This window comes from Malaclemys terrapin, chromosome 1 (genome assembly GCF_027887155.1).
Source record: "Malaclemys terrapin pileata isolate rMalTer1 chromosome 1, rMalTer1.hap1, whole genome shotgun sequence".
Lineage (NCBI taxonomy): Eukaryota > Metazoa > Chordata > Testudines > Emydidae > Malaclemys > Malaclemys terrapin.
Window position 1 is genome coordinate 86,642,958 of NC_071505.1, and position 16,443 is coordinate 86,659,400.

At 43.1% G+C, this 16,443-nt stretch overlaps 1 protein-coding gene across 1 annotated transcript in view; it reads left to right on the forward strand.

The window, feature by feature from the left end:
- The window catches only part of UTP20 (UTP20 small subunit processome component), an 83,302-nt gene that overhangs the window by 48,573 nt on the left and 18,286 nt on the right, over window positions 1-16,443 (forward strand). The window contains exons 32-48 of the mRNA XM_054029003.1: window positions 792-879; window positions 2,144-2,287; window positions 2,951-3,001; window positions 3,101-3,253; window positions 3,938-4,093; window positions 5,064-5,204; window positions 6,211-6,348; window positions 7,452-7,591; window positions 7,858-7,937; window positions 8,407-8,714; window positions 10,343-10,482; window positions 11,082-11,238; window positions 12,359-12,457; window positions 12,760-12,927; window positions 13,651-13,817; window positions 15,507-15,648; window positions 16,002-16,118. Of these exons, the coding sequence (XP_053884978.1) occupies window positions 792-879; window positions 2,144-2,287; window positions 2,951-3,001; window positions 3,101-3,253; window positions 3,938-4,093; window positions 5,064-5,204; window positions 6,211-6,348; window positions 7,452-7,591; window positions 7,858-7,937; window positions 8,407-8,714; window positions 10,343-10,482; window positions 11,082-11,238; window positions 12,359-12,457; window positions 12,760-12,927; window positions 13,651-13,817; window positions 15,507-15,648; window positions 16,002-16,118 (2,389 nt within the window). The remainder of the gene's footprint in view (window positions 1-791; window positions 880-2,143; window positions 2,288-2,950; window positions 3,002-3,100; window positions 3,254-3,937; window positions 4,094-5,063; window positions 5,205-6,210; window positions 6,349-7,451; window positions 7,592-7,857; window positions 7,938-8,406; window positions 8,715-10,342; window positions 10,483-11,081; window positions 11,239-12,358; window positions 12,458-12,759; window positions 12,928-13,650; window positions 13,818-15,506; window positions 15,649-16,001; window positions 16,119-16,443) is intronic.

Genomic DNA, 16,443 nt, shown 5'->3' on the forward strand with positions numbered 1-16,443 from the left:
TTTGAATTTCTTGCCTTTCACCAATTTGTGTCTCAAACTTCAGGTTTAAATGTACTTTTAAATGACGAAGAACAATCAGTGAGGGCTGTAAAACAAGGGAGTCGTTGGACTTTTTAATCCAGGCAGATAACTTACCCAGGACTGATTGATTGTCTGTTACACAACTTTGTGTTGAGGACGTTATTTAAATGTATTAAAATGATCAGAAAAAATCTTTATGGAAAATAGTTTAACAAATCCACATTGTTTAGTTTTTTATTCTTTTTAAAATTCAAAATACTAACGACTGTTTTACAGGAGACATATTCTGCCCTCGTATGGCAACTCCTACCTGACTGAAGGCAGAATTTGGCCCTCAGTGACATGTTAGGGATTAGTTTTAAAATTGACCCTTGTGCAATTTAAAATGGGCTGGTCCCATTTGATATTTGAATATTCTCTTTAAAAAATCTTCTCTTCACCCGATTCATCCTAAAAGCTAAATTGCATCCTACTGTTAATGTAAATGTTCGAGGCCCTGATCCTGCCTCTGAGTGTATGGGCCTTATGCCCAGAGAGTCCTTTTGAAGTCAGTGGCTCTATGTGACTTCAAGGATGCATTCACATGGATCCAATGGCAGCATCAGGGCCTGAGCTTGTAACAGGTTCAGAATGGATGTGCTGACATAATTTTCTATTCTAGCACCAAAGTTTCACAGCCTTTATTGCAGCCTATGAAATCCCTGTTCACTTTGTATGGGTGAGTATGCGGATGCAAGATTAACAAATTAACCTTTTTTTAAATAATGTAGGATCAGCAAGTTTATACAGGACAAAGGTCAGAGTTCTGTACTCATCAGCCTCCTCCTCCCTTTCCTTCACCAGAGTAGCATTGTGCAGGTAGGTGTTAATTCTTTCAGTGAAACACATATATTTTCTTTAGTAAATGGGATTATTTTTATGATGCAGTTAAAAATCTAGTAATTACATGCGAGTTCTTGCAGTCATTCTTAACCATTTGAACCTGTGTAATAATAAAATCTGTAGCATATTTCTAGAATGCAACTCTTGGTGCCATGTGCAAGACTACGATAACACCATGTTTGTCCCGGAAAGGCCTTCTGTTTAATCCCCCTTCTATTCCCCACACAGGCTAGTCCGTCATATTAAGCTGCCTTCCCCAACAGAATCTGTCTCGGTGGTTGTCTTGCAAGAGAAAACATAGCTGAGGTGGTTGTGCCCCCTCTTTTGCTAAGGGAAGATTTGCCGAAGTACTTCTGTGATTTCTAATGCTTTGACCATTCTCACCACTGAGATGTAGTTTATTTCCCAAGTAGCAGGAGCCCATGAAACACTCACACTTCTTATTGTGACAATATTAGAGCTGCTGTGATCCATCAGTTGCAGCCACTGAAGAGCAATATAAACACACACCTGAGTAGGTCTGACATTCCTTCAGGTATCCACCAATGGTGCATAAGTACATTGTGAGAGGACAGATAAAGGTAACATAGTATTATACACAGGGTCCCGCTTGTTTGCTAAGCCTCATTTTTCAAAGCAAAACTCCATCCCCGGTGAATGAAGTTCACAGGCCATCCAGCTGCGGGCCCAAGTCATTAAATCAAGCTATGGATGCCTTTCTAAAGGGTGTGCTGGAGTTCAGTTAGAAATTATGGGCTTGATGTAGGAATTACTTGGTGAAATTCTATAGCCTGTGCTATACAGGAGGTCAGACTAGATTTATGATAATAGTCCCTCTGGCCTGAAAATCTACAAATCTATAAGGAAATGTATAAAGTTTCGTTAGGAAGACAGTATAACTACATGCTGCTGTTTGACTAGCAGATTAACAAAGACTTCATTGCTAGGCTCTGCCAGTCCTACTTGCCTTTCATTCGAGAAAGGATCCAAAAGAAATCACCATAGGCATGATTAGTCTTACCTGCTCACACTGTGTGATTAATAGCTAATTAAAACACAGTTATTTCTCCAAGTGCTTATAGGAAATCTGTAATGAGGGAGTTGATTGTATGCTTCCAGTCACTAATTCTCATTTAATATTTGTAATGTGCATAAATCAAATCAAAAGCTTAAGATCACACTATGGCATGAGACACTTGTCAAGGAAACTAAATGATCTAACAACTGTCTCTTTCTTCAGGATACAGAGATTGACATCCTGGTGACAGTGCAGAACTTGCTGAGGCATTGCTTAAACCCCACAAGCTTCCTTAAGCCTCTGGCAAAACTGTTTTCGGTTATCCAGAACAAATTATCTCGACAGACACTCTGTGTGGTTTTTCAGGTATTACATTTTTAAGTGCCTTTCTGTGATTTTCTTATCCTTCTAGTTCTGACAGATAAGGAACAATCATAAGCAAATTCATCTGCATTGTTCCATATAGACTTATAGATCTTTAAACCTACATCAAGTTATTTAGTATAATAAAAATAATTGTGCCTGACAGCTGTTTTGGCCTGCTGCATTCCGATTGATGTGCGAATCTATTTAGATCTATTGCATTTTAAACCAATCAAAGAGCACCTTATCTATAACGAATCCTCTACATGTATGAGCAAAGCTGGATTTTGACTGCTGAAGTAGATATTATTTTTACTCCCCCACCCCAGCTTGACAGGAATCACCCAAGCTGTTGTCCCTGGAATGGCACACATTACATTTGTTTTCAGCAGGAAATCTGTGAAAGATTCAGCATAGATCCAGAAATTAGAAATGTGCACCTTTGATATCCGAGGAGGAGAGGCACTGGTGTTAAAATGACAAAATGTCAGTTACTCTCCTTCACACTCTCCTGTAATTTTTTAACCTACTTTCTAAAGGAGCCAAAATTAAGAGCCTGATTCTGCTCCAAATTATAGCAGGAAGAGACTCTAAGGTTCTAGTATTTATTTGCTGCATATGATTTAACTAATTTTGGTTTTAACTTTGCTTTTTTTTTTTTTTTAGACTTTATCTGATCTGGAAGGTGAATTGAAATACATTACTGAGGTAGTTAAGGTATGTACATTTTTTCGTTTACTTTTTTATTCAATGTTTGTGTGGAATCGTTTTTTAAAAATTCTTTTAAATTGATGATTTATTGTTCGTCTCTGTTAGTTGAATGCCTTTGATCAACGACATCTCGATGATATCAATTTTGATGTTCGCTTGTCAGCGTTCCAAGCAATCACTTCTCAGATCAAAGCAATGCAAAGAGTGGACATCAACTTTCTTATTCCAGTTATGCATAACTGTTTCTACACCATACAGGTTAGTGGAAAGTTTCTCCTCTTGTGTTAGCATAGGGTTTGTGTAATTAATGTTACTTTCCAGTTCTTTTGCTAGTTTTTGGTGCCAAGAAATAGCCTCTGTAAAATGGTTTCCTTTTCACAAAAGCCAAGATTTGACTCTTCCCTAGCGATGTCCGTGCTGCGTTTTCTATGAATGTTCTGACAGGCAAGCACAGTGCAGCAAGAGGAATACGAAGAGCCTAACACTGGCCGAAGGTGCCTCTTCAGGACAGAGCCAAGGACCTCTGTGATGAGTCTGGGCTGCACAGCCACAGAGGCACACTGGGAATCTTGAAAAGCGATTTTTCCCTCAGTGGCAGCTACATGGGTCCCATTCTAACACTCAATGAAGTCCAATGAGAGTCTTTCCATTGAGTTCAACGGGCCATTGGATCTGGTCCATAGCTTCTCCTGGGAAGGGGATAGGAAGTTTTGTATAACTTCTGGATCCATGGTGGGCATCGTTATAATATTTCAAATGGTACCACCCAGTCTAGACTTGTGGAGAGTAGATGTTCTTTCTGAAACAGGTGTGTTGGGGTGGAGGAGGGGGAGAATGGTAATCAAGTTTTGAAGCTGTAGCTCATGGTGCAATATGGAGATTTAGTCATCCATTGTGGTGTTGTTTCTAGACTTATGTGATATGATCTTTTTACCATCTCAGTTAGGGGACATGTCTTTAAGTGACAGTGCCAGCCTGTGCTTGACCAGTATTATCCATCGAATAGCAGAAATAAGCCACACAGAAGATGAATACAAAGAAATAATCCAGCACACTCTCCTGCTGTCTTTGAGAAAAGGACTGAAGAGCAAGACTGAGGTAAGCACTTGAGGTCATAATGATTATCCTCTGGTTATGCTGATGATTAGGGCCCTACCAAATTTATGGTCCATTTTGATCAATTTCATGGCCAGAGGGTTTTAAAATGGGCCAGTTTCACATTTTCAGGTGTTTACATCTGAAATTTCAGGGTGTTGTAACCCTGGGGGTCCCAACCCAAAAGGTACGTGGAGGTGGGTCTCATCTCCCTCCCCTCCCACCCCCAGCAGCCCTGCCAGGGAAGAACAAGACCTGTCCCTCCCCAGCCCAGCAGGGACTCGGGCTTTGGAGCCTGCTGGCTGGGGCTCTTGCAGCAGCAGGGGGAGATTGGACCCACCTCCACAAGCCTCTTCCAGCTACAGGAACCTCCAGAGCTGCTGCCCAGCACTGGAGCTTCCTGTAGCAGTGGGTGGCACTCGGAGGTGGGCCTCATCTCCCTCCAAGAGTGGCTGTGCAAGGAAAGGACAAGTCCTGTCCTTCCCCAGCCCGGCAGGGACATGCAGTTAGGATCCCCCTGCTGGGGCGCTCCCAGCAACAAGGGAGAGATCAGATTTCACGAGGAAGGGCTTATGCCGTGAAATTGATAGGGTCGCGGTGCTGATATTAGAATCCATGAGACGTTTGATTATCTTTACCATTGTAATGGCAATCAGGAGTGGTTTAATGCACAGAAAATGTATTCTTGGATTTAAATCTTAAAAAAATAAAAACACCCCACCCTCTTTTCTGTATTTCCCTGCATAGCTTAACTTGCCTCTAGGTAGCCCTTTGGGGCAGGGATTTTCTTTGTTTAGCTTTGTGCAGTGTACACAAAAATAATCTAAACTAAAACAATCTGTACTAAACAAATAATAAAAGGCATGACTGTGTCAAACTTGTTTGTAAGTAGCATTGACGTGATTAGCTGTTCTACACCAGGGATTACTGCATTTCCTATCAACGCTAACCTCTGGTCACTTGCTGTTTGTAGAGCATTCAACAAGACTATACTTCATTACTTTCCTGCTTGATTCGAACTTTTCCAAAGCACCCAGAGTTTCAAGACTTGGTCCAGCTAACTGACTGTCATGATCCTGAGATGGATTTCTTTGAGAACATGAAACATATTCAGGTAAAACACAGTGTGCTCCTTTTCCATTGTAAAACATTAGCATTTGTTCAAGAGTTAAATTTTCAAAACTGACTTAGGCTTATAAGACTCTTTGAAAGTAAATGGGACTTAGATTCGTAACTACTTCCGAAAATGGGACGGGGTGCCTTATTACTTCAGTGATTAATTATTTTTTTTATCTCAACTCTCTTTTATAAATCTAAGTAAAGTTTGAATTTACATAAAATTGTTCATACTTTAGTTACAGTATCTTGTATTGTCTGTATTTATATTCTCCATCATTTGGCTGAAAGGTGTGATCTGTTCAGTATTCATTAGTAAAATGTCATAGATTCTAATGTTCTCATTTCTTAGCAGCCCCATATAGGGCTTTGTCTTGCTTTGTCCCTTCTTAACCGTATGAATAAAACTAGCAAGGGTTTGTTGTACAAACACTATCCATGTATGTTGGTATTGAATAAATTGATTAATAGTCTTTGAAAATATTTTAGCATGTAGGGCCTGACCTGGATGGGCATTGGATCAGGTCTTGAATTTCATCATCTCTGCTGCCTCTCTTCTTCCTTTTTAAATACACCCATCTGAATGTTTCAATTTCCCCTTTGTGCTTAGAGTAAATATGTGACATACAGCATTCCTTTTCAGAGAGAGCATTTCTTACATCCCTAGCTACATGCTGCCTATGTTTTTTCTAAATTTCCTTTCTCACTTATAATTTCTCATCCACTTTTCCCCCATTATAATCAATTACCTTCTCCTGTCTGATGCCTTGAGGATACCGTAAGCCACTGTTTGTGATTTATTTACTGAATCGTGACATTTATAAAGGAGCAAAGCTAGAGAAGGTTCAGAGATGGAGGGGGGGAAATGTGACCCTTCGATAGAAATGACACGTATTTATTTCATTGTGTTTAAGCTTTGGGCACTCTTACAATTGCTACATCAAAAATTATTAAACGCAAATGTTCTGTTGTTAAATGTTCATGAATTTGCCAATCTCTCCCAGATCCACAGAAGAGCTCGAGCCTTAAAGAAATTGGCGAAGCAGCTGACTGAAGACAAAATCATACTGTCCTCCAAATCTTTGCAGAACTACATCATGCCTTATGCAACTACTACTATTTTTGATGAGAAAATGCTTAAAGTAGGTTTTTAACATAAAGCTAATTTAATACTAAGGTATCCATCTTTGTCACAGTGTTCTACCTGCAGTGCTTGTCACCTTAAAAGGGTGACAGATGTGGAGTATTTTGCTTTTTAGATGACAGTACTGTGCCTCTTTCCATTGGTGAAGGAGGATTAAGAAGGCACAGATGTAGCTAGGATCCAGTCCTGTCAGAGGCAAAGCACTTCCTGTGTCTGAGAGAATTTGGTCCCTTTATTACTTTCCATGCTGCTAATTTCCCATCATACAGATGATTCATTTATGAAGTGTCTTGGGTGGAAATTTTTCCCTCTGTCTCCAAAATTCCCAGAAGCTCCATTGCAGAGAGTTTGTCAGATTAGCTTCTCGAGGAGGCAGTATGCACCTGGTATGGAGTGTGTACAGAGAGAGATGGGTATGACATCAATAAAAAACTCAGATCCTCCAAAGTCAGCAGCGATTTTGTAATTGAAATAGACAACTTGAAACATGATGACATCTAGTCTGTCATTCTTGTTTAAAAGATTATTTCTTGTACAAAATATATGAAACAAAACTACTTTTTGGGCCAGGGTTACATCATCTCACAACACTATGTCTGGTTGGTATTTAGAAAGCCAGAGGTGGGTTTTTTGCTTGCTTGTTTGTTTTTTGTATGAAGAGCTGTTCTGTACTGCCTGACAGATTTCAATGTTTTAGAGATAAACAGGAAAGGATCCAGCAGGGAATCACAACAAGTAAATAGGATCTGTTCAATTTTTGTAATGTGAGAAATCCTTTTAGGCCTGGACGCTGAAAATGCTTACGTCTGTTTATCTTTACACAAGTGGTCCCATTGACTCTGATGGGATTACTCATGTGAGCAAAGTTTAATATGTGGATAAGTATTTGCAGGATTGGCACCTTAGAAATCGATTTCTTAGTCCATTCTGTGACTATTTGATTCATTTTCAGGGACTTGGGAAAATCTGAAAGAGTTAAAAAGAAATCCCCCATGTATTGACTTAGTTTATTTTAGTCCTGTGTTTCATTGATTTAAATATGTTTATATCTTTATTTAAAATATATTAATAGTGATGATTTTTTTGTTTGTGTTTTGGCAGCATGAAAATATGATAACTGCTTCAGTTGAAGTTGTAGGTGCTGTTTGCAGGCGTCTCTCTTGGTCAGCATATATGTACCATTTAAAACATTTCATACATGTTTTGCAAACTGGACAGATCAATCAAAAACTGGCTGTCAGGTACAGTAATGCTTGTTTTCAGTGCTCACTGTCATGCTACAAATAAAAGATTCAGCAAGTTAATGGATGGTTTTAGGATTTTAGTGTTGTCACTGTTTTGGGGGCAATTGCTCTCTGAGTTGGAGTTCTGTAATTGAAAATCAGTTGGAAAAAAAAAATAATCCCAGAAAATGGTGGCTTCAAGTTTTTTTGACCAACGATCAGTCTAAACACTCTTTTCCGTATATGAAAAGAACTGACCTTTTATTCAATCTGTTGTTTGACAGCTTGTTAGTGACTGTGCTAGAAGCTTTTCATTTTGACCATGAAACCCTTGAAAAGCAACTCGAGACTCTTCAGAATGAAGGTGAGTTTTCAGATTCCTAATGATGGAACCTCACGTGCTAGTTGCTCAGTCTAGATGCTTAAAGTTTTCTATCGTTTTACACTTCAGGTTAGCTCCTTCAGGCTTTTAAGATGTACTAATTGGAAGGCCTGTTTTGACTAATCAACTCTGTCTATCTTCATAATTAGCACTGGTCCTGGTGCTTCCACAGACCAAAATAGCCTTGGCATAACTTAGACTGGGCTAAGGAATGGTCTAACTTTCACTGGCTGGAGCAGCCGTCTTGCAGGGATTTCTTTGCTAGCCAAAGATTGGGTAGAGTGCTGTGTGCTCCACCCTGCCCCACTGCAGCTACAATGAAGGAACTTGTGTCTGTGGCATATTCACATTTGTGATTATCTGTTTAGTGACTTTGGGCTTTTCTGGAAGTGGTGTGGGGACATCTCACATGCTGCCTCCACGTGGTCTGTAATTTGATTTTGCCCAACAGATGCAGAGGCCATGGATGCTGAGGAAGCAGCAGAGAACGAAGCCATGGAATTGGAGCAGAGTGAGGAGGAGGACGCTGAGGGAGAGAAAAGGAAGAACCTGCTGGAGGACAGTGAGAAGCAGAGGGATCCTGCACTGATTCAGCATGAACAGGCAGGCACCGGAGAATCTGAGGAGACCCAGAAAGCCACAAAATCCATTTCTTCCCTTCCCAGAAATAAGGAGGAACTGGAGTGTCTGATTGAACACATTCAAGGAACAGTAACTGGCAGCATCTTGCCCAAATTACACAGGTGTCTTGCCGCAAAGGTGCGTGTTCAGCACTGAAAAGATGGTTTGTAAATGTACGTGGCTGTAAGTGACTCTTGTGCTGGTACCAAGAGTCAGGCTGAAGGGTTCTATCCAGAGAACAGGTACAACATGTGCAGGAGAATTGCAAATTGCCTAGACTCATGATTTCAACCCTGACCTGGAGAGAGGCCACCTCGAAGCATGAGAGGGAGCTCACTCTCCTTTGCATGTCATTGGGATTGCTGACAAGCCCTCCAATTCACCTCAGTTGTGCATTCATCTGCCTGCTATGAATGGGTTTGGAACCACTTATTTCATGCAGGCCTCTCAACGGCCCTCGGCTGATTATAAACACCCAGTTTAGTTTCAGTGTTACAGATGCAGAAAAAAGATGGTCCAGTGTTTAGGGTGCTCGCCAGAGACCTGGGTTCAGTTCCCTGCTCTGTCAGACTTCTAGTATGGCCTTGGGAAAGTCACTTAGTTTCTCCATGCCTCAGGTCTGTAAAATGGGGATTCCCTGCCTCATGGGGGAGTTTGGAGGATCAGTATATTTCATACCGTGAGGTGCTTGGTAAAGGGCACTATATAGGAACCTAAGACAGATGGGTTTAGCTCAGTGGTTCTCAACGCGCAGCCCGTGGGCTGCATGCGACCCAGTTAGCACACAGCTGCAGCCCTGCTGTGTGCTAAAGGCCACAGGGCCTACGAGGCTGGGGTCCGGGCTGCCCCGCTCGCATGGCGGGGTCCGGAATCGCCAGGGTTGTCCTGCCCTTCCCTGTCCCGCATGGTGGGATCTGGGGCCGCCAGGGCTGCCCTGCCCCGTGTGGCGGGGTCTGGTGTTGCTGGGTGCGGTGGTGGCCGGGGCTGCCCTGCCCTTTCCTGACCCGCGCATCTGAGTCTGGGGCTGCCCTGCCACCCCGCCCTGCAGTGGGGTCTGCTCCTGGCCCCACTCTATGGAGGGGTCTCTTCCCTGGGCAGGTGCTGGGCATAGGCGGCATGTGGTGGGGGTAGTTCTCAACCCGTAGCCCAGATAACACATTGTGGGCCGCATATGTGGCCCACAATGATAAGTAGGTTGAGAACCATTGGTTTAGCTAAGCACTACGTTCTATTGAAAAAACAGTTGTGATGTTTAACACTGAAGTATACAGTTGAAGTTCTCTAGTGTGTACTTGTACAGCACTTGCTCTCCATATCATGCATATTCTCCCTATTTCCCTTTTGTCCCACTCTGCTGCATTTGGGAAATTGGGTGAACCCAGGAGCTAGGGATTCTTCTCAGCGGGAACACAGGGAAAGGAGTGCAAGTTCATTCAGATGCACTGAATCAGTTTGTGAGGGAAACTCCACTCTAAGCAGTGTGTCACTGTAACAGAGTCCCCTGATAAACAGCTTCCACAGGACATAGTCTATGAAGTGCTCTGGGGTCCTTCAGGATGGATAAGGTGTTAGGCTCATATACAATAATGTTTGTTAAAAGGTAGTTACTGGACTGTCCAGTTTACTAAAGATTTTAAAATACAGACTGCTGGCTGAGCATGTCAGCCTACTCTTCATGGGGTTAAGAACTGGGTATTTGAAAAAGTTGTTCATTTGCGTCACCAGTGTAGTTGTTAAAAGGGATTTGTGTCTGCCCCATGTTCCAGGTGAAAAGAGATGAGGAACACAAGCTTGTGAAATCCAAAGCTGTGAACGATGAAGAGGTGGTTCGGGTGCCATTGGCGTTTGCCATGGTCAAGGTGATGCAGTCTCTCCCACAAGAGGTCATGGAAGCTAACCTGCCAAGGTACGGGGGCAAAGTCGCTCCTCAAATATCAGTTATTGCACTAAAAAGATTAAGGGACAGATTTTTAAAAGCCTGCAGTTTTGCATCTGGCTAAAACCAGGCTGGAGGAGAAAAGGGCCCTTAAAACACCTTGCAATTTTTTTTAGAAACATATGTTTTTGCAATGTCTTTGGCTTTAATGTTGATGCCCTTTTGCCCTTGACTTTTTCCTTATATAGGGCCCAGCTACATGTGAAAAGTGCTTGATAAATCCTTAAGTAGTAATCAGAACTACGGGGTGAAGCGCCCAGAGGTTAAGAGGTGACAGAGCTGGGGTTAGAATCCGGACTCTCGGTCCTGTAATTTAACCACCTTTCCTGTCTGTACAGTAGCACCATTTGAGGATGATACATTTGTGTATGATAAACACATGGTCTTAAGGCCATATATGAAAACAAGAGGGCCTCAGTGCCTGGTTTTGAGGCTAGCTCAACTATTCCCTATGTAAAGCTATCAGAGAAAATCCATGAAATTGCCCTGGAAAGCAGCCAGGGCATTACTGTAGTGTTTGGTTCTGTGCTGGTTTGTGGCTGTGCTGAGCTGTTGATCTCTGGTTCCAGCATTCTTCTCAAAGTCTGCTCGCTTCTGAGGAATCGGGCGCAGGAAATCCGGGACATCGCACGGAACACCCTGACCAAAATAATGGAGGCTTTGGGAGCACGGTACCTGCAGTACGTCTTAAGAGAGATGCAGTCGACTCTCGTCCATGGCTACCAGGTAATCCCATGGTTCTTCCTCTCGTTCTCTATAGCTTTTTATAATTAAGAACATAAGAATGGCCATAGTGGGTCAGTCCAAAGGTCCATCTAGCCCAGTATCCTGTCTTCCGACAGTGGCCAATGCCAGGTGCCCCAGAGGGAATGAACAGAACAGGTAATCATCAAGTGATCCATCCCCTGTCGCCCATTCCCAGCTTCTGGCAAACAGAGGCTAGGGATACTGTGGCATGGTTTTGCTGGGAATAGACTTCAATGGGAAATTAGAATCAGGATTTACTTTGCTTTGTGCTGTGGAAAAATAACTTGGCATTAATTTGTAGTACAGTAGTGGCTGCGGGCCCCAACTGAGAATCAGTCCTCATTGTGCTAGGCACTATGCAGACATAAAGGCAGTCCTGAAAGATAGACAAGATAGGGAAAGGAAGTGATATTGTCCCCAATTTACAGAAGGGTTAAGGGTGAAATCCTGTCCCAACTGAAGTTTTCCCTGGGCCAGGATTTCACCCTCAATTACTTGCCCAAGGTCACACAGTGAGTGTGTGACAGAGCTGGGAGAATAGAAACCCAATTTCTTGAGTCCCAGTCCAGTGCCTTAACCACAAGGTCATTGTACCTCTCACTGTAACCTATGATAAGAATGGCTTTTCAGATGAGCTGTCCTAGTGGAGAGATGCTCGCTTTCTGCTACTGGACTCTGGCAGATGAAAAGTGCTGGTCTTAGATGTGAGAAGAGAACAATCTCTAAGAGCTCTATCTGTGTGTATCACCGTCTGCCCAGAACAGTGCTGGTATGGTTCTGGACATGCTGGTGTACCATTCCAGCTGTCTGAAATGTGCTGCTGGCCAAACAGGCATCTTGGGATATGCTGAAATGGGTAAAAAATACACATTTTGAAAAAAGTGACTCATTTTGAATTGAGTTGTGGGAGAGCGGGTAAATCCTTTCCAGCTGTGGGTTTTTGGACAGTTCTCAGTAGTTTTCCTGTTGAGAGTATTCGAGTATATTGTTTGAGAAATGTGAGAGCTCTGCTGTGGGAATCCTCAAGTCTGATTATTTCCAAAACAACAAAAATCCCAGCTTGGGAATGGTAAATGTAATGCTGATTGTTTGTCTCTAGGTCCACGTGCTGACATTCACTGTGCACCTGTTACTGAAAGGTCTGACCAGCAGGCTTAGCCCTGGCGAGTTGGACACCTGCTTAGACATTATGATTGAGGTAGGAGTTAATTGCAATGGAAGTCAAGACACTTGTCAAATGCCAAGGGAACGTGCTTGGATAAAGAGACGTGTTGCAAGAGATGACGCTGGCAACCCCAGCCTTCTGAAAGGGGGATCTTTGACTTCAGTATACGTTGATTGTAAACTACAGAAATCCTGTTCTTAGCACAAGTAACTGGCTGTGTGTGTGGTGGGGGGAGAGGGGAGATAACTCTCCACACATAGCTTGTGCTCTTCTACTGCAGAATCTATTAGTGATTCTGCTGTTCTCATTCGTTTCTCTCCACTGCATTTCAAAAGATTTTCAATCAGGAGCTGTTTGGGGATGTTGCTGAGGAAAAGGAAGTGAAGGGGATAGTCTCCAAGGTCATGGAGGCTCGCAGAAGCAAGAGTTACGATTCTTACGAAATTCTTGGCAAGTACGTAGGGAAGGACCAAGTGACGAAGCTCATTCTTCCGTTGAAAGAGGTAAGCACATCCAGTAGGAGCCCTGCCTTTAACACTGAATGCGATCAAATGGGCCGCGTGAAAGGAAGAGCTCTGAGGGGATAAGATGGCATAGCTGCACAGGTGGGATCTGACTGTTCGTTTTTCCCTTGCTGGAAATCAGTATTCTTGCAGAGGATAAAATAGGGATTTACTATTTATATCTATAGCAAGAGGTAACTTACCTGTTCTTCTCCCCATCCTGTGCAAAGGAAGTATCCACTCTGGATGTTTTCTGCTCCACCTCTCAGATGTGATTTGCCTCTGATTACATTATTTATACCAGAGCTCATAAAGGCCCCGATCCTGCAAGCTCTTCTGCCTGGGTGGAAACCTGTGTGTGCATGGAACCCTGCTGAAATCAGGGACTCCAGACATGGGGAAATACCCACCCATGCAGCACTCTAGTGACTTGAGTGGAGCTCTCCACATGAGTGGACCTCTGCCCATGTAGAACACTGTCAGGAATGGAGTCCCATAAGCTCTGAGGCCCCACTGTACTTTTAGATCCTTCATTTGCTGATTAATGTGGAGGTGGGTGGGGAGAATGTGAAGGGACTTCTCTGTCCTGGTGAGGCGGGTGGGCAGCAGGATTCTGCTTGTGCTGGAGGCAATTTGGATTGGCCGTTCTTGTAACTTCCTCCTGCTGCCCACAGAGAGCTGCCCTGCTGTGTTACAGCTTAACGTGACTCTTGTGCTGTCTAGGTTTTAGAGAGCACCATGAGCCTGAAAATATCCCGCAAGGTGCACGAAACATTACGTCGCATCATGTCAGGGTTGATCCTAAATCCGGAAATGAGCGCGGAATCCATTCTCGTGCTCAGCCACGGCCTGATCAGTGAAAATCTGCCTCTGCTAACGGAAAAAGCCAAGTAAGTTACAGAGAATGACTCAGTCCATATGCTATTGATTGGTCTTTGCTGTCTGAGAGTCCTGGTTTCTTGAGATTTTGCTCTTGGAGTGATTCTATGAAATCTGCGAAGTGAACTGTTAGAGTGGAGGAGGGAGGTCTCCTATGTTTAAGAAAGTTGAATTCAGACTGGAATAAGTGCAGAGAAGGGCTGCTAGGATGATCCGAGGAATGGAAAAACCTACCTTAGGAGAGGAGACTCAAAGTGCTTTGCTTGTTTTGCCTAACCAAACGAAGGCTAAGGGGAGATATGATTGCTGTCTATAAATACATCAGAGGGATAAATACCAGGGAGGGAGAGGAGTTATTTAAGATAAGCGCCAGTGTGGACACAAGAACAAATGGCTATAAACTGGCCGTCAACAAGTTTAGGCTTGAAATTAGACAAACGTTTCTAACCCCCAGAGCAGTAAAGTTCTGGAACAGCCTTCCATGGGGAGCAGTGGGGGGGCAAAAAACCTAGCTGGCTTCAAGACTGAGCTTGATAAGTTTTTTTTTTTTTTATGGAGTGTATGGATGATGAGACTGCCTACAATGGCTTGTAGCCGATCTGTGACTGGCATCCGCAAATCTCTAATGGCCAGTGATAGGACACTAGATGGGGAGGGCTCTGAGTTACTACAGAGAATTCTTTCCTAGGTATCTGCCTGGTGAGTCTTGCCCACATGCTCAGGGTCTAACTTATCACCAGATTTGGGTTTGGGAAGGAATTTTCTCCCAAGTCAGATTGGCAGAGACCCTGGGGGTTTTCGCCTTCCTCTGCAGCATGGGGCATGGATCACTTGCAGGTTTAAACTAGTGTAAATGGTCGATTCTCTGTAACTTGAAGTCTTTAAACCATGCTTTGTAGACTTCAGTAACTCAGCCAGAGGTGAGGGATCTATTATGGGAGTGGCTGAGGTTCTGTGGCCTGCAACTTGCAGGAGGTCAGATTAAATGATCACGATGGTTCCTTCTGGCTTTAAAGTCTTAAGAGTTTCCCCAAACACATTAGGGTTTCTCCCTCATGCTCCTCACAGCCTTAAATTTACACTTCATCCCTGGTTTGAACAGATTATACTGAGCCTCTGAAAGCAGGGCTGCCAAAGTCTGAAGATGCAGGGTTAGGAGATGGTAGATTCCCTCAGGAGTCTGTACTTGTATCCCGTGGGCTGCTCTCCTGTTGGAACAGTGTTTGATTTCGATGGCTTCCCTAATTACGTTTTTGTTCCAGGTGTTTTAGTTTTCTCATTTTAGCTAGACGTTTCTCCAATACAGGGAAGGGCCGTTTATAAATGAGATGAAAGCTGCGATTATTGTGGATCAGGTGTGGAAATTGAAATGCCTTTCCATCTGGACAGTTTTTGAAAAGAAATTTCAAATTTGCATTGCGCTAACTGTTGGATTTTTGCCTGCCTTGGAGGGTGTTTATCAATGATAAACTTAAACGTGAGAAAACAGCAGAAATGTTACATGAAGCAAAACACACTTGTTAGTCTTCGTAGAAGTAAAAATGCTCTTCAGTTTGTTCCATTGACTCTTTCACTGCCAGGACCTGGATGTGCTCCATGCAGTGTCTGTTGTCAGCAGTAGAGGCAGTGAAATTCTCTCCACTGCCAGCAGTGAGTCTCCAATTACATCAAAGTCTAAATGTACCTTTCGCCTCATGCAGAACAAAAGCCCCAGCTCCTCCAGATCCTCGTCTGCAACCAGAAAGCTGCCTGTTACTCCCACCAGTTCCAGCGCGAGGCGGGCAGAAAGCACCTGTTAGCAGCAAGACTAACATGCATATCTTGGTTGAATCGGGACTTAGGGTAAGGGTCTCCCCAGATGTGAAACAAGTGCTGTGGGGTCAATTGTTCTGCTTTCCTTAAAAAAAAAAAAAAAAAAAAAAAAAAAAAAAAAAAAAGAAATATTCCCTCTGTTCCTGTCTGGTATTAATGACAATCCCTGATCCTGGGCGTCTGGCTGCCCATAGTAACTTCAGGGCGGGGCTTCCAGGGTGTTGCTAAGAGCACTTCCATTTGTTAAAGACTTAACATGCTGTTGCATGGTTTCTACTGTGTCTTGAAATTGTGTTTTGGGATTTTTTTACCCCTTTGAGTTACATGATAATGTCCTCGTCCTCTCTTTGTGACTAATGAAAAATGTGTTTTCAACACTGTAGCTACTGCACATGAGCCTGAAGAGATCCAAAATAAATTCCTCAGATGAGCATGTTTTAGAAATGTTGGATCCTTTTGTTCAGCTACTTATAGACTGTCTGCAATCCACGGATGTTAAGGTAGGGGGTCTAAGCTCAATATACCACTTGCCTCTTCTACCCAGCTCCATTGCAGAATACAAGCTAACCATGGATTCCAAAGACTTCCCTTCATTGTCCTTGAACTATAAAGCATAGTTTTCAAACCTGATTTCTTAGCTGTTAAGGTAAATAGTTGGGGGTCTGATACCTTGGGAGGTTTGTAATCCAGGGGATATTGAATGTTTTGCCTCTGAATTGCTGGTTGAAACATGGCCAAAGTCAGCAGTGAGAGGTTCTTACCATGCAGGTGCTGCTAGACAGCTGCGAAACACATGGCTGCTCTTGATCTGGTTCTAGCAATTGT